Source organism: Anguilla anguilla, chromosome 1 (genome assembly GCF_013347855.1).
Source record: "Anguilla anguilla isolate fAngAng1 chromosome 1, fAngAng1.pri, whole genome shotgun sequence".
Classification (NCBI taxonomy): domain Eukaryota; kingdom Metazoa; phylum Chordata; class Actinopteri; order Anguilliformes; family Anguillidae; genus Anguilla; species Anguilla anguilla.
Window position 1 is genome coordinate 16,765,811 of NC_049201.1, and position 22,534 is coordinate 16,788,344.

A 22,534-nucleotide genomic window follows, 5' to 3' on the forward strand; every position below is an offset into this window, starting at 1 on the left:
TATTGGAGTACCGACACAGCCGGACCGATGTGACTGTGGCTGTGTTTGTCGTGGGTTTCTGAGTGGCCGTGCCAATCTATTACCCAACACTCGAGCTTTGTTTGCAGGCATTCACTCCCCTGATTAGTGCCTAATCAAAGCAGATGCTGTGGAGTGCGTCTCTGGCCCAGCGCAACAGGCAGAGCAGATATGACTCTCCGGTATTTGGAGACTCCCACGACTTGAATGAAGCCACCGCCCCCCCCCCCCCCCCCCCCCCCCCTGTTATGAAGAGCTACTACAACTTCAGCTATATTCCTGCGTCATCAAGGCAAGTTTCAGAGTTCTCTGGAAAGCATACTGCATGAATGGGGAATTACGAGGTAATTAGCTAATTAACACAGGGTGTTATCTTTTCTAGGGCAAACTGCAGTTTCCGTTGGCCTGTGAAAGTGAAAGTGAAAAATTTCCCAACGCTGGCCCAAGGATAAAGAACGCACGCATGTGTGGTGTCCTTGTTTTTCTGCCATGTGCGTTTGGGTGAAGAAGCACAGACACGACAGAGCTCAGGTGCGCTATTTCTCTTTACCTTCTTCTCGTAAACATCCTGCCACACGATCCCAGCAAAGAACTTGTGCTGCATGATCTCCTTGGCATCATCCGGCCCGCCTCCTAACCTAGAGCACAGAAAGAACCACAAAATAACAGTCACTGCAGGTCAAACACCTCAAACCGGACTGTCAGCAGGTCAAATATATTATCTAAGATATGTTTCATGTACAGTTTATCAATCTTGAGAGCTGAGAAGGACATTGCATCAATCTTTTTTTACAACAGAGATATAAACCTTGTTATGGACTGTGTTATGGACTGAACGCTCAGCCAAAAGGATACCAAAAGGAGTTCAGAACAATCTTCATTCCTGGTGCGTCCATATCTTGTCAGTGCTACTGTAATACTATCTCAACCTACAGTAGATACACTACAGAAAATGTACCAGCTCATAATTTGCTAGTTTGTGACATAAGTAACCGCTCCCTTTGTTTTGTGCAAACATGAACTGAGGGCTGGGGGGGGGCGGGGTCAGTGGGGGACACGCACCGCTGTCGGGGGTCCTTCTTGAGCAGACCGGAGAGCAAGGACTTTCCCTCGGGAGCCAGCGTGCGAGGGAAGCGGATGTCCTCCATGAGGATGAGCTCGAACAGCTTCTCATGGTCCTGGTTGTAGAAGGGCAGGCGGCCACACATCATCTCGTACATGACCACGCCCAGGCCCCACCAGTCCACAGCCTGCCCGTAGTCGTTGTCCTCCAGCACCTGGTGGGACGGCAGGGAGCCGCAGTCAGGGCCGAATGACAGCTGCGCAGGTCACTGAGGTGGACGTGTCAAGTACTGACTGGAAGCTAAAATGTGCTAGGACATGCTAAGACCTGGGGGCCAGTGTAGCATAAAGGGCCAAGGTTGTAGGATTGATTCCCAGGTAGTTGTACCCTAGAGAAAAGCACTTCACCTTAAATGTCCTGACAGAGTAAATGTACAGCTCTACTAATGGATTATATGTAAAAAGAACATAAGCTGTGTCAATTGCTAGGGCTAAGAGTGTCTGATACATACCGAAAATGTGAATAGTACTACAGCTAGTATTGGTCCAATTCAAATCAGAGTTGAAGTAAAAATAGGCTTGATGCGTAAGAGCGGGCACATTCAGGGAGGGCAGCAGTGGTGAGGACAGTGCTGTGTTTTCCAGGTCTGCGTGAGGAGCCCTCATTCCACAGCCAGGCTTCAGATCCCAGGGCATTCCCAGCCCAGCTCACATCTCGCATTAGGAGCGCGGATAGAGTTTCCACTGGTGCTCCACACATTTAATCACCGGGAATCTAAGTGCGCAGGACGGCCAGAGGGGCCGGGGGCACCGGACCAACGAGGCGCCGCTGGGGGCAGGGGGAGGGGCCCTGCCGCTGTTCCACTGATCCTGGATCAGCCGGAATCAGCGTTGCAGCGCTGCAGCGTCCTCAGACCAGCGCGGTCGTATCGAGCAGCTGCGAAAGCCCATTTCAGCCAAACGCGAAAGTTCATTTCGGGGGGAAAGCGAAAGTTCCACATCAGGAGACGACCTCCGCTGGGCTTTGCGCAGAACAGCTCCCGGGCCTGCTCAGAGACCGTGGCGATGAAACCAGCACCAGCTAGAAAACAAAATTATCGATTTCCCTGAACTGCAAGGGTCAGGTTGGCTTGGCAGACGCGAGACAAACGGAGCTCAAGACGGACGTGCGGGGTCGCGGACGGAGGGGGCGACGGAGGCGCCCGGGGCCGCGCCGTAAAAGGAACAACAGCGCCCCTGGCGGGCTCCGTGCGAGCGGCGGCGGTGGCGGCGGAGGAGGAGGAGGAGCGGGAGGGCGGCGGTAACGTGAAGCCCGGCGCAGCGATAGGATTACTCGGCCTTCTCTATTTCCAGAGCTGCTGTCGTGTGATTCACGCCGCGCGACAGCTGGGCCCGCAGCTGCCCCATATATGTAGAGGAGCGGCACAGCTGTGGAGCTGCCAGGACCGCCGGAGCCAAGCTCATCCCTCACACGTAACCGGGGCTGCGGTTACACCCCCCCGGCGCTGCCCCGGCCGGCCCGCGGGGGAGAGGAGGGGACGGGAACGCGCGCCTCCTTCCCTGAAGCGCACGCTCCTTCCTTTTTTAATCTTCCAGAGAAAGGAGGCGACTCCAGAGAAGTGATTCACAGCCTCACGCAAAATACGCACGACGCCTACTGTTCCTGCTTTCTCTTCCTCTCTTGACCGGTGGAAGACACACAGACACGCGCTCATATGGACCCACCGACAGACATATCCAAACAGCTATCCGTGACAAAATGGCCACTCGTAATGACATTTATCTCTGTGTACACAAATAAGAAAAAAGCTTGACATTACAGCATAGTAACTGATAAGCGTTCTGTGTGATTTGTTCCAACAATGTCTGCCTTTTTGGAGGGGTCCAACAAAATGACCCAATAATGAGTGTTCTCTAGTGAGGCGGGCCCAGGCCGGGCCTGAGAAGACCGTTTCTCCAGGCTAGTGGAATATTCCCAGGCAGCGCAGCATTCCTGTGTTCCACACACAACAAGGTCATTGTTTACCGCGGAACAACCTGTAACACTGTCCGGCCCCTTCTCCCCTGCGCGGCTGCACCTTCGTCTCCATGGAAACGGCCCACGCCGTCTTTACCGCCAGACTGATTTTATCGCATGGCTATAACATCACCGCAACGTTGAAGGAACACGAGAGCAATGTTGAAAGGGCATTACCCGCTTGCCTCACTGGTGAAACTGTATGTGTCAGCTGAGGTCTCTCAAGCACATATTTTCTGGATTAAACTCAGATATGTCAGGCGTGGTCTGTCCAGCACCTATTCACTGGAATAAACTCAGGGGTCAAAAAGTCAACCAGGTGCACAAAGTTCCAGAAACCTCCAAAAAACTGTTTTCAATCTGTGCAATATTCAATATATACGCGCACAATACAATGTGAAAAATGAAAGTACATAAGAATACTAAAGTATGCTTAAAAATTAAGCAATAACCTGTAATAATAAATTAACTCGTTTTCCCTCGTTTTCTGCGCTAGCACTGAAAGCCTTAGATCCACCCCAGAAGGAAAAGGGTTAAAATATAGGCAAATATATATTTAGGCTGAGATCGGTGTGTGTAAGGATACACGCGGTCCTCTGTTCTCATTGACACACTCAGGGTGTGTTCCAGAGGCCACGGAGGGCAGAGAGGGAGCCCCCCGCAGCAGGGGTGAGAGAGGGGAGTCAGAGGGAAGGGCCGGGGGGGACCGCGCTTGGGCCAGGTCAGTGGAGGAATCCCAGGCAGTTGTGGGCCGAAGCCCCCTTAGAAGCCGGGAGCAGCTGTAGCCAACGTGGCCTTTTCTCCAGGGGCGGAAGCTCACGTTTCCCAAGGCATTGCCAAAACCCCCCAAACAAATTCCAGACAGGGGCTAAAAACAACGAGCCGGCAACTGTGTCAACATGGGCACCCCTCTCCCGGAAACATTCCTAAGGCGAGAGATGGTGGGGGGGTTTGGGGGGCGGGGTGGGCGAGGGGGAACTGCCATATAAACAATGCGATATCATTTTACAAATCACGCTCACACGTGACAGAGGCCTGCCACGCCCGAACGAGCGCCGCAGTTCCACCAATGAAAGCATGGCCAACCTACACAAGCACACCTGATTCTGCAGCTACTGGCTATTATCCTCTTAAAATGCAACCGGTTATCCTTAGCAGCTAACACGGGTTCATAATGACATAACCTAATCCTAAACTATTCATTTGATCCTTTTGTAAGAGCAATGCTGTCCAGCATCAATTTATCATGTCAGGGATTTTCACTGAAGAATAGTGAACACCACGTGTTGAAAACGAAACTTCCAGGAATGCACACACCTACCTACCCTCCCCAGCTGTGGGGTGCCTGGGAAAAAACATGACAGACTTCATTTTCTCTTCTGTTTTGCAAATCCTTTTTTGACATCCCTCCACCAACTGCACAGTGAGGTAGGTCAAGAGCTGAACTCTAAACATTGTTCCACAGAGATCACACGACCTCTATAGAGTGCCCTATATCAATCATCCATGTTGTCCATCTCAAGCGATACGGCTACAACGTAGCGGTGATACTTTCTTCCCACAGCAGAAATGAGATGGGTGACTATGTGTGCTTTACAGTGAAAGATTGTTCTCTGCACTGAACAAAGAGTTCCAGTGGAAGCAGGTGCTTATGAATATTAATTGGCAGTGAGACCACGACTTGTCCTGTTCTGAGTCTAATCACTATGGACATGGGCACAGAACTGTTGTAACAGCCAATCACTAAGAGCCACAAAATATGTTCAGGCCCTGCTTGCCTATGAATATTCATAAGTGAGCAGTCCTCCTCAGAACTCTTAAGCGGCACCCGGAACTCTTTAGCGAGGTGGCGGTGCCAGCGGGGGAGGGGAGGGGGTGGTGGTGGGGGGGCAGGAAGGAATGCAGCGTGTGGGGCCTTGCTGGCGATTAACATTCATGAACTGTACCTCCGGGGCCAGATACTCCGGGGTTCCGCAGAAGGTCTTCATGGTGGCCCCGTCCTTGATCCCCTCCTTGCACAGGCCGAAGTCCGTGATTTTAATGTGCCCGTCCTTATCCAGCATGAGGTTTTCCAGCTGCGGGACAGCAAAGACACCGACAGCGACAGCGTCAGCGGAGGAGCCGGCGCTCACTACCTAGCGGCAAGAGAGCCAGCAGCCAGCGGCCTTTAGTTTCAGTGTCCTCTCGCTAAGAGTCACCTGACAGCTGTAGCTCACACACGTGGCCCGCAGCCCCAGGACTGAGTCAGCACATCCTCTAGTCTTGCTACCCTGGCATTTTCAGAAGAACCTTAGCAGGCTTGGAGCCCGGCTCGTAAACCCACAGGAGGAGGGGTGGAGGGGTCTGCTGACCTGGCTGGTACAGTTTCATCAGCTGGGGGAGACGGGGCAACAGCTCTACACCCCCTCCACCCCCCCACCTCCCACCCCAACTTCCAATGACCCAGAGAGATCCTGGTGTCCTGATATCTGTTCCCAGTTTCATCTTGTTTATTTCAGCAGTGCTCCCGATTTTACACTGTTATTTTCTCTGCCTGGACATCTTTTCACAGTGTGACGTCTCAACCCCTATCGTCCCCACACGCTGTGAGTTTTGTCCTGTGTGAAATACACTCTAAACTTCAGAGTCAGCCACGGCGGTTACAGCACCGGGGAGAGCCTGCGGCATATTTGTTGCAGCAAAAATGACTTTTTCCTACACTTTTTTTTTCCAGCTCAAGGTGAACATCAAACACACTCCATTAATTAAAATATGACCAGCCCTCGGGCCTCCAGTATGGGCCGTCGAGCATTAAAAGTGTTTATCATACTTAAGTGTTTATTTCATCATGCTCCATTCCGTATTTATAGTTATACATGCAGATTCATTTACACTGCTTCATAGAGATACATACAGGACTGCTCCAATATCAACCTTCTAATTTCAGATTTAGTAAATAAAATAATTCTCTTGTTTGCAAACTAGCCTAAATGAACTACTAACACAACTTTGCCTTGCTGTGAAACCAAAATCTGGTGCTGACCAATCAATAAATGCCTGCTTTGCCCTGATTGGCTATTTATATCCAGGATATAGGCCATTCGGGCTCCCACCTTTAGGTCCCTGTAGACCACGTTCCTCTCCGAGTGCAGGTAGTCCAATGCGGAGACTATCTCCGCCCCGTAGAAGCGGGCCCGTTCCTCCGAGAAGACCCGGTCTCGCGACAGGTGGAAAAAGAGCTGCGGGGCGGGCGGGAGGGGCGGGGTTAGAGAAGGGGGAGGGGCAACGCTCGGGCTCACCTGCTCACGCTACACAGCTGTTACAAGCATCGTTTTTGAAACTCACCTCTCCGCCGTTCGCGTACTCCATGACAAAGCACAGCCGGTCGTGAGTCTGAAAAGAGTATTTCAATCCCTAGAGGGGGGGAAAAACCTGTGACTTTAAGGGCAACACTCACTGGAACAAAATAAAGGAATTCCAGCTGAATTTATATTGAATTTCCACAACATCTGTTCGGTATCTTGACTGCAAATGAGCTTCATTACAAATGACAAACAATATACAAGCAACGCTACGATTATATTTAGTCTGAATATATACTGTTGTTGTGCTACAGCAGCGAAACAGCAAAGTTCACATTGCAGCATTAACAAATATCAAAAAGCGCTTCAGTGCTCCACTGACAATTTAATAAGACAGAAATATGTTCCCTCAACTCATTTCAGCAGGTACTGCGTGCAACATAGGCCCACCAGTGTGTGAACAATATTCTCAGATAGTGCCTATTTAACTTACTGAAGCATTATATTATATTTCGTTGATGGGAATTTGGTTTCCAGCACAACTGTTGTCTGGCAGCTGATGGCCCGTAGGACCTTATTCACCGCTATGCAGACAGCATGTGTTATCCCAGCCACTTTAGGCAGACAGTTTTGGGGGGGGGGGGGTTTGCTTTGTGAGCCTTCACAAGGTTTGATAAAGGCTTTCTGATGGCAAGAAGCCTTTCAGAGCTCTCAATGAAGCCGGCTTCTCTAGCTGGGTTATTTAGCGTCGCTCGAGTTCCCCAAATACGAACCCGGTGCCTCGTTTGAAGGGCGCTCGCCCACGGAAGCTTGGAAGGCCACCTATTCAGTGGCTTTGTGGCGGCGGTGGAGTGTTTGGGTTAGGTGTATGGAGGAGTCTCTCACCGTCAAGAATGGGTGCTTGGAATTCTGTAGCACTCGATTTTCTGTGAGTGTGTGCGCTACTTCATCCTGAAAGATCACAAAGAAGGTTTGTACAACATCAACAATGAGCAGCATTTAAAACCCCCCCCCCCCCCCCAGCTCCTTTACTCACGCATGCAAGGCCACCGGCTACTCACTTTCGCTACGATTACTTCCTTTTTCAAAATTTTCATGGCATAGTATCGACCTGTGGCCTTCTCCTTCACTAGGATGACTTTGCCAAAAGTGCCTTTCCCAAGGAGTTTGAGGTATTCAAAGTCGTGCATAGTCTAGAAAAAAAAGAAAAAAAGGTTACGAGAGATTAGAACTGCTACAAACACATGCTCTTATTGCACAACAAAAACTTACTTCACCAGCTACAGAATGCAAGTTGAAAAAAGTCTCAGTCATGTGATTGTGCCAACATATTTCTGGTGCTTGGGCAGATCTTGGGAGGGAAGGACACTGCACTTGTCACTTCTATAACTGTTAGGCTATGTGTGGTGGACCCACGTTTCACCTCTGACCCCTGGAGGTGAGAAGAATGTTGAAAACGTGCGCGAGGAGGAGATCCAGCAGGGTACCCGCGGGACCTTTGTGTCACGATTAGAGACACGATCGCACGCCCTTCGTGAGGCGTCGAAGCAGAACGGAAATGTAATCTGGTGTTAAGCTGAAAGGGGGCCGAGGCGGGCGGGGCGTCAGAGTTCGGCGGCGCCGGCCGTAAAGCGAGGTGAGACTAGGCGTGGTGGGACGGGGCGGGGCGGGACGGGGCGGGACGCACCACTTTGAGTCGAGGTTTGGTCAGGTAGGCCTCCATGTCCATGGGGTCGGGCGAGGAGTCCATCATCTCCTCCTCCTGCTTCTGGAGGCTGTCCGCCACGGTTTGGATGGCTTTCGTCCATTCTTCCCTAACCGCGGGGAGAGAGAGAGAGAGCAGGAGAGAGCAGGCCTCAGAGTCTGACATTCACGCTCCTCATCCAGTCAGCTGCCAAGCTCTTTTGCGACAGTTGGCTCGTTAGAGGTCTGGAAATTTATGTCCGCCAGCGACGTACAAAGGCGAGCGTGTGCGCGCTGTAGGCCTCGAATACGTCCGTGTACCTGTCGGTGGCTGTGCGCGAATCCCTGGGTGCTTCTAAAAACCGCATGTTTGTGTACGAATCTGAGCTCGCGCGGACGTGTGTGTGTGTGTGAGTGAGTGAGTGAGTGAGTGAGTGTGTGTGTGTGTGAGTGAGAGTGTGTGTGTGTGTGTGTGTGTGTGAGTGAGTGAGTGAGTGAGTGAGTGAGTGAGTGAGTGAGTGAGTGAGTGAGTGAGTGAGTGAGTGAGTGAGTGAGTGAGTGTGTGTGTGTGTGTGTGTGTGTGTGTGTGTGTGTGTGTGAATGAGAGTGTGTGTGTGTGTGTGTGTGTGTTTGTGAGTGTGTGTGTGTGTGTGTTTGTGAGTGAGTGAATGTGTGTGTGTGTGTGTGTGAGTGAGAGTGTGTGTGTGTGTGTGTGTGCGTGTGTGTGAGTGAGTGTGTGTTTGTGAGTGTGTGTGCGTGCGCACACGCGTGCGTGCGGAGACGCCGCCCGCGGGCGCCCGCTCACCTCTCCTCAGGGGTCTCCACGTGGAAGGTGCGCTCGATGACAGTGGTCCACTGCAGGCAGCGGATGATGAATGTGTTGGGCTTGGGCCGCTCTGTCTTCATCAGCTGGCACTCTGACCACATCCAGAGAGAGGGGAGGGGCAGAGGGGGGGGCCGCGGTTACAGCCATTTGTCTTTATTGCCGGAGCAGGTGACACTACGGGGACCGGCACCAGCCATTCTGGGGCGCGGCGCGGATGCGGCGGGATCAGCGGGAGTAACGGCAGCCGGGGGGAAATGGGGCGGGGCCCTGGCGCAGTTCCTCTATTAGACACCAGGGGATCGTAATACGGCAGCTTAGGGTTCTGGGGGAGAACCCTGTCGGATTCCACCAGGCACTTTCCTGTTATTACATTTCACACATCGCTCATACCGTTTTATTTCTGTTTAAGTAATAAAGCGCTCAATAGATCTGAACCATAGCAAAAGCTCACGACTCCGAGCCTGGATGTGAGAAAAAACAGTGCGTACTGTACAACAAAAAAAGACATTGAAGCCATAGCCTACTTATTTCTCAAATCAGAACCATCACAATCCCAACGCACGGCTAATCGTTACACCTGTTGTTAATCAAGTAGTCTTCATTTTACTGTTCATATGCAAATTGAAACGGCCTGCGGGACTGTGGGATGTGGGAGTTGTGCTTGAGAGCATAAGCAATTAATATTACAGGCCTAATACAAGGTTTAACAGTTTTTTTTTGTAATATTTAGATGTTAATTAATATTTAATACCATGCACCAATTAAAGTGAAGACATTTCAATGTGCTATAAGAGGTTCTGATTAATTAAAATGTATGAGAAAAAAATTTAGATGTTCTGTATTTATTCCCTCTTATTGACAATCAGGAAGTCATTCTTTTTCCCATATGTAGTGCATTTAAAACTATTCTTCACTTTTTCTTGAGTACTGAACAAAATATCCAAGTAATAAGGTAATTAGATAAGTACAAAGTAATCAGTAACAGCAATATTGTGGCAGAATTATACAGATTTTGTTTTTCTAGCTACAAATCTGATGTACCTAGAATACAATAAAATCTTAGCAGGCGATAATGAAGAAAATTAATATTGATGTGTTCGAAAAAAATGATTGTGTGCTAAAAAAACTTCCACTTCCAATTCCAAATGAAATAATATATTCCAACATGCCATAAGCTTCAACATAAGCACCAGTTTGTACCAATATACTGTGCAGATAAGTATTAGAATGCCCTGAAAGAAAATAGTGGGAGTGTATCAAGTGTATCACCACTGTGCTACAGTGTCCCTCATTAATACTCCTGTAAAACACAGTCCCAGCTGCAAAAGCTTGGTCCAAGCGTAAGGGACACAGACCCTACGGTGAAAGCTCTGAGAAAGCTCGCTGATGGAGCAGGCTAGAGAGCTGCAAGATAAATAATTGAAATCAGGCAGTTAATAACCACTATAACTCAAGGGTGTCAAGTGGAAATGTTTTGTTTAACGAACAATATGCTATCTAATTACTCTGTTCAATCATCTGCAGAACACAGAAAGACCCAACTTTCAGTGTGAAGACTGCCACTCTGTGGTGCTGCTACACCTCTAACGCTGTGGGGGTAGGAACTCTGGGTACACCTGCCAAGGCCTGTTTTCAGAGATTTTTTAATCCATTTTTTTTTTCTTAAAATGTGGGTCATAAGTAAATAAATGAATTTCCAGGTCATGTGTCACGGGACTTCAACAGGAGCGGTGGTGGGTAATAACAAACTTACGTGCTACCGAGAAGTTATTTAATGGCGTTTCCAGCTGGTCGACATCTTGCGGTCGCTCCTTATACCCGATGAATGTTCCGTCGCTCTTCAACAAGAAATACCTCGGCCTCCAGGTCTTGATGTACTCTCCTGCAGAGGAACATGGGAAAGGGCTCAGCGCATTTGTACAAGTCTAAAGAACAAATAACCGGTGGAAAACCTTCCTGCTACTGGTTTCTAATTCCAGCAATGTTCCGGTCGTTTCTGAGATTGGTTCATTCGCCCGATCAAAGTCTCCGTCCCACTTAAAGCTATGGATTTCTGCGCCCCATTTCCGCGTAAGATGGTGGGGAGGCACGCGGGTGTTCGTTACGAAGCAGGCAGGCCTGCCTCCCCTCCCTCCATCCCCCACTGAGCTCCGAAAAGGGACACAATCCGAGTGCATCGATCCTTCTGTCAGGAGACACCCACCAATGAATTCATGAGAGGCAACAGAACTCAATTTCTGCCGTGGACGTGTCGTGAAACGCTTTGCCAGATGTTCCGGAATCCGAGAAACAGCTTACGCACCCATAAAGGAGAAAGGGCCCCGTGCCGAAGTAGACCTGAATATTTATACAAGAAAAGTGTAATTTATTTTTAATTACTGGAGCTGGGTATTAACCCCATGCAGTGCCTGTACAAGCTGTCCTTAATTGCCCCATTTCCTGTGATGGAGCAGGCTGGAGAGGCGGCATCAGTCAATCCAAGGCTTCTGCTTCCCCACCAGGGAGACAGCCAGCAGTCTGGGAGGGTGGCTTTCTGAACCTGAACCAGTAAACCAGTAAAGAGCAACACCTCCTCAGTTTACACAAGCCTTCAGAAATGAACGCAGGGCTCAGAATCTAGGCTCTAGTCAGTGTTGTATTGTTTCCTCTGCGTAGGCTTAGGCTTTGACCAAAGTCAGTTAGCCACGTTCTTTTCTCTCTGCACCGCCCAGTTCTCAACCTTCAGAGCAGTAGTGAGGAATCACCATACTGGGGGAGAGGTTATGTCCAGGTTTCCTTGTGCATTGGAGACATTACAGTTCATGCCCTTGGTCTTTTATTGTAGATTATGTATTATATTATGGAATGTAGGGGTGTTAATGGGGCTCTGATAAAGCCTCTACCTGGTTTAAAGCTGTTCGTATGAGCAACAGCGATGAGCCCGGAGGACGGGGGGTTGGGGGGGGGAGGGGGGGTTTAGAGCTTTGCGTCACTCACCATTATGGGATTAAATCATTAAAATGGGAAGCGGGCAAATTGTAAACACCTGATTTACTGCAACTGGCGGAGTAGGCAGCGCGAATCGCGCAGGAGAGAAAACATCTGCCCCAAAGCACTGTACACTTTACATTTCCATTCAGAGCAGATGTCCAATATGTTATTACTGCTGTTGCCATTTTTCATCATGACACGGGGAGAGATTTTTCATCTCTGTTGTGCAGAGTAAGTGTTTTAAACACACGTAGTTCATTTAGAAATTAGTTAAAACTTCGGCGGCGAGGTTCAGAGCGGTTTCCAGCAGCCACGGTTCGGTTTCGAAACGGTGCATGCGCTCCTCGTTGAGCAACGCGCTCCCTCGACGCCCGAGCGATGCGCCGTGAACTTTCATAACGCGCTTGTTCAACGCCGTTGTGCAACGCCAATTAGAGGCCGCCCGTCCGGACGAACGAAAACGTTTCAAAAAACGTGTCCTTCGACTAATTAACGCGACCACCATCCAGGGAGCCCCTTGTTCTCGTCTGCCGCGTCGCGCGAACGTCTGAGCGGTCATGTGATCCGCTTCCACGACACGCCAGCCGCAGTTCTCTCCCTGTACGTCAGCGGTGAGGTGAGGTCCTCGCAGCAGAGTCGCATCGTTAGTCGGAATTAATTGTTCTGGCATGTGGGGGCGATGTCTGGTGGGGGGGGGAGGGGGCGGGGGGGGGGGAGGCCCTGCGTTCCCGTGGCGACCAGATCCTCACTCGGCTGTGGTAAACGACTTGGCTGACCCTCTGCCCCCCTGCACCCCCCCTCCTCCCCCCCCCCATGTCCACTTGCCAAGGTAGGCCGGGGACAGTATGTACGCAATGCGGGGGGAGGACAAAAGGTCCGGCGCTTCCGGAACAGGGCCTGCGCTTCGGAGCACGGAGGGACACAAAGCTCCGCTGCGCGACACACGCCGTCCCAAAACCAACAGGTCATTATTTCAGCAGCGCGGCTGACAGCGCGTTCATTAAAATGCCTCATCTTCTGAGGCACAGACCAGAGGCCGCGGTGTCAGTCGCGCGCACGCACGCGGACGCAGTTAGCGACGCGGGGAGGGGTCTGGGGACCGGGATATGGCACGGACACAGCGGCGGTGACAGGCAGGGACAGATGTGTGGGTGAAGGGGGGGGGGGGTTAGCACAGCGGTCAGCAAAGAGGCTCCTCAGGGTCTCGCGGGGGGGGGGTCCAGCGACCGGCTGCCAGCCCCCATGACGCACGCCCCTGGCCGCTCGCTGCGTGCCCCTGGTGACAGCCGGCCCCGCCCCGCTCCTCTGCGGAACCGGCTGACATTCAGGCTGGCTCCAGGCGCCCTCCAGCACGTCAGCATGTTCAGCTCGCCCTCGCTTCCCAGTCCTTACTTCATACATTTCCCGCCATGTTTTTTTTTAGAAAGTGTTTAGTCTCCTCACACTCGGGAGAAGAGAAAGCCGAACAGAAACCGTGAGGCTGGCTTTTGTGCTGTCAGCAGAGCGGAACTGGGTTTGCTGTCAAGAGGTTGCAGGTTTGATTCCCAGGTAGGGCAATGAACAGAACTGCCTCGGTAAATATCAGCTGTGCAAACGTACTAAAAGCGAGGTACGCAAATCACATAGGATTAAGGCATCTGCTGAGAGACCAAATAATAATGCTGGAAGGTGGTTATTTTGACTTTATTAAAGCTGATTTTATGAGAATTAAAACTCTGAACACGCTGGAAATGGCTAGAGGCCTGGTAAACAGAGCGAACCGAGAGCGCGTGGAATGGCGTAGCCGCGCTACGACGAGGACGCTCACCGCAAAAGAATGTGGCACCGCAGGTCCACTCTCTCGCCCCGCGGCTCCAGACCCGAGACATTTCCCAGCCGAGCTACCGGGGAGTTTCTGGGGAAGCGAAATCTAATTGCCCGCAGGGGGCTGTTTGTCATAACTCGCGCTCGTATGCGAACGACTTCCAGCCGAACAACATTCGTGAACCGGACTAAAAAAAGGCCTCGGACCAGAAGAATGACCAAACACCGAGCCAGCGCCCAGACAATGGAGACAGGGTCAAACTTGGGCACCATGTCCAACAGGCCGCTCCTACAGAGCAGCGGGGGCCTGGGAGAGAAAGAGCCAGGCCTCCGTCTGGAAAGCGATAAGAGGCTCTCCCTCCAGCTCGCCGGACAAGAAAGCCTTGGCACGCGCGTCTTAACTTTCACACACTGCCTCGTACCGCAGCCTCGCAACGAACGAATCGCCCGCTGTCTATTAATCTCTTTCTCTCTTCCCTCCCCCGTTTGAGCTCTTTCTGTAAAAACAACATCTCAGTTCCTCTCACCTTCTCCTTTTCTAACGTCCTTCCCCTTTTAGCTCTCATCGGTTCTACTTTCTTTGCATTGACCCTTTTGCACAAGACGAGCCGGTTTGCCTATTTTCCACACACACCCCTTCCGAGCGGCTCCGGGGCAGAGGGGGCACAGCTGTACTTTTCCACCTCTGGAGGCGGAGCCTGGGTCATGTGACCAGTCTGCAGCGCTGTGTAGTCTGAGCCAGGCCGTGGGTGGTCCCGAAATGCGCGCGGGGGGGGGGGGGGGGGGGGCACTGCAGAATGACAACGTCCTGATTGGAGGGGGGGGGGGGGAGGGGGGACAAAACTCAAAGCTCAGATGTCAGGCTGAGCAACACTGCCAGGCATTTCCCTGGGCTTTTTCAGGGGAGTTTCGTCACCTCTGCAAGACCGCAGAGTGACGACTGGAAGTGCAGACGTAGAGCTTATTTCCATCTTACAGCATCTACTCCATGTACGGTTGGACCTATTAATTTAAAAAGGAAAACAAATAACGCTTGCAAATACTGAGTGACGCAGCCTGGCTAGCGCACCAAAGGGCTTGCTGCTGCTACAGGACATACTGTAGTTATAGCACATCTGGCACACGGGTTTTAGAGCTGTGACAGAAATATAGCGGCTACTCTGAGCATCTAAAGCCCGATTCTTCAAAACAGGAAGTAGCAGAGATGTAGGATGCAACCAAGCAGGAGATAACATCAAAAGCAAGAAGGCACTTTTCATGCTGGTTTTTCGGTCATGCGAATCATACACACCAGTTCCTTTCAAAGCCACCGCCAGTTCCATTTGGGCCCTCTCTGAACCATGTTCTATGAATGCCTAGGCTTACGTTTATTCCTGCTTAGCATAACCACTGAGAAGCAAACTTTTCCAACACTGCAGAAACGGGGAGAAGAGGGAAACTCTTGGGTGGAGGAGGGAAAATCTTTGAAAGAAGGAGGGAGTGAGGCAGGAGAGATGCAAACTCTCTTCTTCCCAGGTACACGTTTCAATACAACCACAGATGAAGGAAGGAGTCAGAGAAAGAACGGCACCTGTCACTGCGGGTGTGAGAGGACAGACAGAGGATGAGATGAGAGAGGGAGGGAGAGAAAAACGCAATGGGGAATCAGACTGGGAGAGGGAGAAAAGAGGGGAAAGAACAATCTGCCTCCTTGTAGTGTGTGTACTGGAGGATGGGGGAGAGAGAATGAGCAAAAAGAAGGGAAGAGGAGAGAACGAGAAAAGAGAGGGAGAGAGGAAGGGATGGATAGAGAGAGGGACAGAGAGAGAGAGAGAGAGAGAAGAAAAGAAAGAGTGAAATCTGCTCCATGCCCTCCTATGGTGTAGCGAGGGGGCCCAGAAGAGGAGCTGTCGGGGACTGATAGAGTGTCTTTACATGACAAACAGCTGCTGAGGCTGGGGATGCTCACTGGGCAAAGTGGAAAATAATGAACAGTGAGGCTCTGCCAAACAAAAGGGAATTCATCTTTATTTGCCAACTGCTACGCGGCCTGAGCCCGGACGGACACGCCGAGCCGGGGCCACACCCCCGCACCACGCCTGCCCGCCCGCCCGCTCGCCCCAGACACGCCCGTGTAGCTACCTACGCACACGCCGCGCGCCAACACCTGTACGCACGCCGGCGGCACGGAAAGACCGCAGCAACACCCCGCGTAGCCTTTGTGCCACCCGCCGCTTTCAGCTGGCCCTCTGAAACAAAATGGCCGACTTTACCTGCCCTGACCAGGAGGGAGAGGGTTAAGCCTGAGACGCGTTTCGGTATCTGCGCTGCCTCTTTACACGGCTCCAGCAGTTAGCGTTTGATCTCCATCTGCACTTGAAGGCAATGCGAAACAGAATGAAACAATTTAAGAGCGTGGGGGTAGTAAATCTTTTCCCCCACTGCCGCCACCCTGTGCTCCCTCCTAACCGTACAGTACAGACGATCATTTAGAAAACCCACAGCTGTGTCGGAGATCTATGTGCGCTAAATGCAAATTTGATTATTCTGAGCAAATTGCCTCTTTAATTGAGTCTCCCACATCATTTCCACAACTTATCTTTATATCATCCTCTCCATATTTGAACTGTAGAGGAAAGCAGCAAAAAATATGGTTTAAATAATGTCATCCAGTATTTCACTTTCGAAAAAGAAGTCCAATTCACACAATGTAGGCCTACATGAAACTTGAAAAATGTTTTTTTTAATTTTTTACTGGGCATTCTAATTGCAATTTTAATTCGAAATGCATAGTCATTCCACTGAAACTGTATAACGGAAGATATTATACAAAACAAACGCATACATACTTCAGAAACCTATCCTTGCAAATTTTAATTCTGTTTTAGTTTTTATCAGCGGTTTATAAAACGCATTCTCCACCCTGATCCCCATTCCCCCCTTTCATGTCTTCCCCTATGTGCCCTACAATCCCCTGCCCCACCCATGCCCCCCCCCCTCCAAAAAAAAGAAATAAATCCTCTCCCTACCTGTCCTTAATTCTAGTGACAAAAGGTTATCTAAGGCTGGGGTGTTATGGCCCAACCATTGCATTTCTCATCAATCACTAATGGAATGTTGCTCATTTATGAATCTAGGCCTTTTCTTCATTTGCACTAATTGTAAGTCGCTCTGGATAAGCACGTCAACTAAATGACTAAAATGTAAATATAAAATGCAAATGGAAAAACATTTTATTTCCTCAACAGTTACATTGCTCAGTATGAGTGTGATTGATTTAAATTGAAATATATGACAGCAAACGGATTTGCATTTTAAAACCTCTAGCTAAATTTGCTAGATCTGCTCATAAAACCATCAAATTCAATCACAGCAAAGAGGAATTCTGCTGAACAGCTACACTCTCATTCCAGAACTGCTCCAGTCTCCAGCAGTTCCCATCGGGACGTATATGACCACGTTTCATGTCTCCTATGGGACAGAAGCTAAGAAATACACTGAGCCTTTCCACATAGCTTCATGTCATTGCACAATGCTCAGCAGGGTTAACACAGCAGGGTTAATTACAATTGTTCTGCTCAACCATGTCAGTTAGTACGCTAACCTCTAGCCTCGGAAGTTCAGTTAGCTGAACACAGCTCGCTTTTTTTTTGGCACCATCGTGTAATGTGCCCCAAATCCTCATAGGTCAGACGTTTACAGAAATATCCCAAGTAAGGTCCTAACTCCTTCAGACCTGCAGAGCTTCATGGATAAGGCTTGACCTGTAAGGTAAACCTCCAGCCTTTACCCTTGACTAGTGGTTCAGAGAATCTGCCCTCATGGTAGCAGGTCACTAGCCTAAGTCCTGACCAGACCGCCTCACCCCACCCCACCAAGCACACGGGCACCCCACCGTTACCCATGGGGGCCCCATCGCCCAGGAATACATTAACGATCCTCCAGACTAACAAATCCATGTTTTTTAACATAATAATGGAAAATATGTATGAGAGCACACACAAGAGCTCAGCTGCCTGTCTGAGGTTTTGTGTCTTTCCGTCTGTAGCCTGTGCCTCTCTGTCTCTGTGTCATCTAGGAAGGAATGTCCTGCTTAGCTTTTTAATAAACACATCATGCAAGTTTCACACTCTTGAAGAAAGACCAACCCTTGGAACCTGGCACACACACACACACACACACACACATATGAACAAAGAAGCCATGAGCACTTTTCAGACCCAGCACCCAGCAGCTGGACTTCCTGAGGGGGGCTGCTGTTTCGTTTTGTTCTCGGCCGTTTGTGGCTGGGGATGAGACGAAGGAAGTGGGGGTGGGGGTTGTGGGTGGGGTGGGGGGGGGGGTGCTGGTGACACTGTGTGTGTGTGTGTGTTGTGGGGCAGGGGGGTGGAACAGGGGAAAAAGTGGGGGTGAGGATTAGGGAATTAGAACTGAAAAACGGGGGGCCGCGTCTTTTGTTGGTTTTTTCCTGGGCCGCCCCCTCCATCCCTCCCGGCCCATTCTGCCGGGGTCCTGCCTGTAGCCTGCAGCTGCGCCCGCCTGCCCTGTGCCCTGCATCTCAATGAGCCGCCGCCGCCCGCAGGAGAGGGGGCTCCCCAATGGAGAGGTCACCGCTGACAGACTGACACTACAAAACAGGCTGCGGCTGAGGCCTACCCTCTCCCCGTGACCATATAAGGCAGCCCGGTCTCACAACGGGCATATTCACAGGCCGGCCCAAACCGCCCAGGAGTTTTGTCTCTCTCTCTCTCTCTCTCTTTCTTTTCTCTCTCTCTCTCCTGCGGTCCCCTCTCTCCTCTTTTGTTGGCTCCTTTCTTTCTCATGCAGCTGGATGGGACCGCTCTGCGGAGCCTTTGGCAGCGCTATCAACAGGTCGCCCGCGCAGGCCCGGCTCGTCTGGAGGGCCGGCTTTTTTTAAATTCCACGGCGGCCGCTGCCGCTACCGCTACAGGGGGAAAAAAAAAAAAAAAGAGGGGGGGGGGGGGGGGGAGGGGGGCCGGAGTCGGCCCCTCGTTCTCACGCTCGTAAGAAAGCCCTCGCTTCTTCTCTGCGGCGGGTGACACCTGCTGATTACCATAGAGACACTGTGGGAAGTTCTCGCTCTTTTTTTTTGTGTTTCAGCCTTTTTGTTCCCCTCCCCTCGGTAAACAAGCAGGCCATGGATTAGTTAACCGGGTTAATGCACACGACAAACAAACAAACAAACACGCAAATTAAGAAGGACCAGATCTCTGCTCATCCAACCCGCTCTCACCAGCAAATGGACGCCCGGCCAAAATGGGCGGTTGATTATAAAACGGGCGGTTAATTATAAAATGGGGAACAAAAACAAAAGATGAAACTAAGTAAACCCCGAAAGTAATCGCTGCAGAAGGAGACGAATCAGAGCACCAGAGAACAATGCTCTCATTCAGAAAAGCAACCTGGTAGAAATAAATTTACTTCCTTTAGCAGGTGAAATCTGGGAACCGAGTTCTAATACTGCAGTCGATGCTAGTTCAACATGAAGCGAGAAACACGAAAGCATCCAAATATGTAGGATGGGGGAAGAAACATAAAGTTTTTCCGCTAAATAAAAAATAGACGGAAAACTTTTGCCCAGAATTGATTAGAAACATCAGCAGCGCAGAGACTAATGTGGATCTGACAGAAGTGGGAATCTTCAGCAATCTGCCTGCACAGCCAGACTCCATCTGAGAGAACAGCTGAGTGCTTTTGCGCCTCCATTTTTTTAAATTCTTTTTTTCTTCTCTTCTTTTTTTACAGGTGCCAGGAAAAGCGGGCCGGAAGATTGATGGAGGAGACGGGTCGCGCCACGCCACTCGGATGCAGCTTCCGACGGGGGTGAGTCATTAGTTTGGCACGGGGTGGGAGGGGTTGCGTGAGCGGCAGGGGTGCACGGGAGAGGGGGGGGGGGGGGGGGGGGAGAGAGAGACAGAGAGCGAAAGAGAGACACAGAGAGAGTGTGTGTGAGAGAGACAGAGAGAGAGAGAGCAAGAGTGAGAAACAGAGAGAGAGATAAAGAGAGTGAGAGAAAGAGAGAGAGGAGTGTGAGAGAGAGACAGAGAGAGAGAAAAAGCACACGAGAGACAGAGACAGAGACAGGGAGAGAGAGAAAAAAGCGAGAGAGAGAGAGACAGAGTGTGTGAGAGAGAGAGCGAGAGAGTGTGAGAGATCAGAGAGAAAGAGAATGAGAGAGAGAGAGTGTGTGTGTGTGTGTGAGAGAGAGAGAGCGAGCGAGCGAGCGGCTGGCGGAGCCGCTGTCGCCGAGCGGCTGCCTCTGCTCAGCAAAGCAAGCACACAGCGGGCCCGCCGCGCGCGCAGACAAGTGACAGAGGTGGCGGTTCCTGCCCTCCTGCCTCCCCGCCATCCATCCGCCGCTTCCGACAGCTGCGCCCGCGCAATTTGCCTTTCCACAGCACATTTAGCAGGAGCCCGCGTCCCATTACCCCCGACGCCGGGCCCCTGCCCAGGCCCAGACGCCAGACAGGACGGCCGCCGCGCGGGGAGCCCCCGGCCCTCCAGGTGCCACCGGGAGGCGTGGCCCGGGCGCCGTCGAGCCGTGCGCCCGGCTCCGGGGCTGGCGCCGGGCCCGAGCCGCCAGGTTAGCGGACGGCGCGTATCAGGCAGTCGCGCTCCGTCGCGGAACAAACTTAGAACGGCCACGCCGAGCTCGCTCGTGTTTTAAAGGACAGGAGGGACGGGAGACAAAGAGAAAGACCTCGCTCACGCTCAGCACTTTTCCGGCACGTTCTTTGAGAACACGAGGGGGCGGGGAGGGAGGGGGGTGAATCCTGCTTTCGTGAAATAAAGCCTCGTTAAAATCTCTGGCAGACAGGCAAACGGGCGGAGCTTTACGACAGCAGAGAGATAAAAAAAGCCCCCCCGTCCCCCCCCCCCCGACACGAAACTCCACCAGCGTGACGCACACACGTGCGTAAAAATAACGGCAGCCCAAACCTACTGCCCGGCCAGGGCCAGACCCCCCAGTACTGCAGACACACAATTCACAGGTGTCTTCTGGTTACTGGCCAGAGAGGGAGCGCGTCTGCAGCCCAGCGCAAGCGAGCCCACACGGGCCTAAACAGGAGCAGGCTGCTGCGATAAACATCGCCAGATTTTTATAAAAAGATATCCGTACAGTAGCCTCCAGACAGAGGATGTGGTTTCCAAGCAACTGAGTAGCTTAAATTAAGAATCCATTTTCTTTCTCACTTGCTGGTTTGTTTTTGGTCCCCCGCGCCCTCCTCCCGAAACCCCCTGCCCCTTCATTCCTTTGAAGGCACCGCGGGCAAGCTGGCTGATCCCGCCACACACAGTCCCTTGTCCGGGGCCTCGTTAGCCTAACGAAGGGGACGGCCCCGCGCGCGGAGTCACCTCTCGTCGGGGTGGGGACGTCTCAGACAGACGGGGGCCGAGCGGAAGCGGGGACGGCGGCGCGGTCGCGACACGCTCCGCTAAGCTCCTGGCCGCCGCGGCCCGACTGCAGCGGGAAGCATCGCGATTCGGCGTTCTACGCCCCTCCCCCCCCAGTTTCACTTTCGCGTGAGATGTGGCCGCACAAAATCGCAGTCGCGCTCGTTTCCTCTGACCTCTCAACAGGCAAGCGGCAGCGGCTCATGGGCCATGGCAACACATAGATAAACCAACCCTTTCACCCCCCACCCCCCTAAAAAAATACATAAAAATGAAGCTTCTTAGAGAATACACAGTGCAGTTTGAATAAATAATAAACACAGAGCACTGATCCACAAAAGAGAATATTCTTGGAAAAATACTTCCACCCGTTTTTTGTTTGGCACAAAGCTCTCCACTTGTGCGATTTGTACTTCGTGCTCGCGTGCGATAATGACTGTAGACATTGGTCAAAAGGCAATGAGGGTTTAGTAGCTTGAGTTTGACGCAGTTAGATGAAGATGAAGACGTGTGGAAGGCTGGGCAGCTGTGTGCTGCTGTATCCCTGCAAGTCTGGGCATGCTGTCCAGCGCTCCACCCAGGAGATCAGCCCCATACAGCTGCAGCGTGGTTCTACTGCCGTCATTCCCACCCAGACAGCTCAGTAATTACCCTCACACCCCCCCCCCCACCAACGACACGCACGCACGCGCACACACACACACACACACACACGCACGCACACACACACGCGCGCACACACACACACACGTCCGCATGTACACATATACACGCACAAACACGCGAACGCACACAAAAATATACACACACGTCTGCATGCAGACATGCACACACACACACACAAATACACGAACACACACACCTGCATGCACATGCACACACACACACACACACACACACACACACACGTGCCCATAAACATATACACGTGAACACAAACATGCACGCACACACACACACACGCACACACGCGCGTAGACACACGCACAAACACACAAAAACTCTTCATCAAACAGCATAAACCCAGCCCTCATAATCTGTGTTTAAACTACGGTGCTGACCAGACAAACAGACCTGAGCCAATAGTTAGGCTGATGTCTGTGGCAGGAATGCTTTGTTCAAGTAGGGAGGCATTGAATGTTCACCACAAGGGAGTGGCCTCTGGTTGGGAGTGACTCACTCAGCTGTTCCTGTCCCCACCGACTCCTCTGCACCGACTGTATGGAGTTGGCCAACCACATTAACACCCAGCTGAGAGAAGCCAAGAACTACTGTACCACTCATACAACTCTAGCCAAGTGTGGCTAGAGGAACCACACTTCTTCCACTTTATGCCACTGCCATAGCTTTATTAAACAGGAAATAGAACCCCTCATCCCCCTCTGCTGTGTTGCATATGACTAATCTGATAGGAATCAAAAAGTTTCTGGTATTTACAGAAATAAAGAAGTTGATACATTTGTGTTTCAGCCCTTATCT

General features: G+C 51.4%; 1 protein-coding gene across 2 annotated transcripts in view; it reads right to left on the reverse strand.

Annotated features, from left to right (window-relative positions):
* Positions 1–22,534, reverse strand: part of akt1 (v-akt murine thymoma viral oncogene homolog 1) — a 38,755-nt gene that overhangs the window by 1,986 nt on the left and 14,235 nt on the right. For both annotated transcript variants that reach the window (XM_035432353.1, XM_035432361.1), the window contains 10 exons: positions 10,641–10,769; positions 8,867–8,978; positions 8,066–8,192; positions 7,440–7,571; positions 7,264–7,329; positions 6,422–6,490; positions 6,190–6,315; positions 5,044–5,172; positions 1,081–1,295; positions 569–656 (listed from right to left, as the gene is read on the reverse strand). In XM_035432353.1, the coding sequence (XP_035288244.1) occupies positions 569–656; positions 1,081–1,295; positions 5,044–5,172; positions 6,190–6,315; positions 6,422–6,490; positions 7,264–7,329; positions 7,440–7,571; positions 8,066–8,192; positions 8,867–8,978; positions 10,641–10,769 (1,193 nt within the window). The remainder of the gene's footprint in view (positions 1–568; positions 657–1,080; positions 1,296–5,043; positions 5,173–6,189; positions 6,316–6,421; positions 6,491–7,263; positions 7,330–7,439; positions 7,572–8,065; positions 8,193–8,866; positions 8,979–10,640; positions 10,770–22,534) is intronic.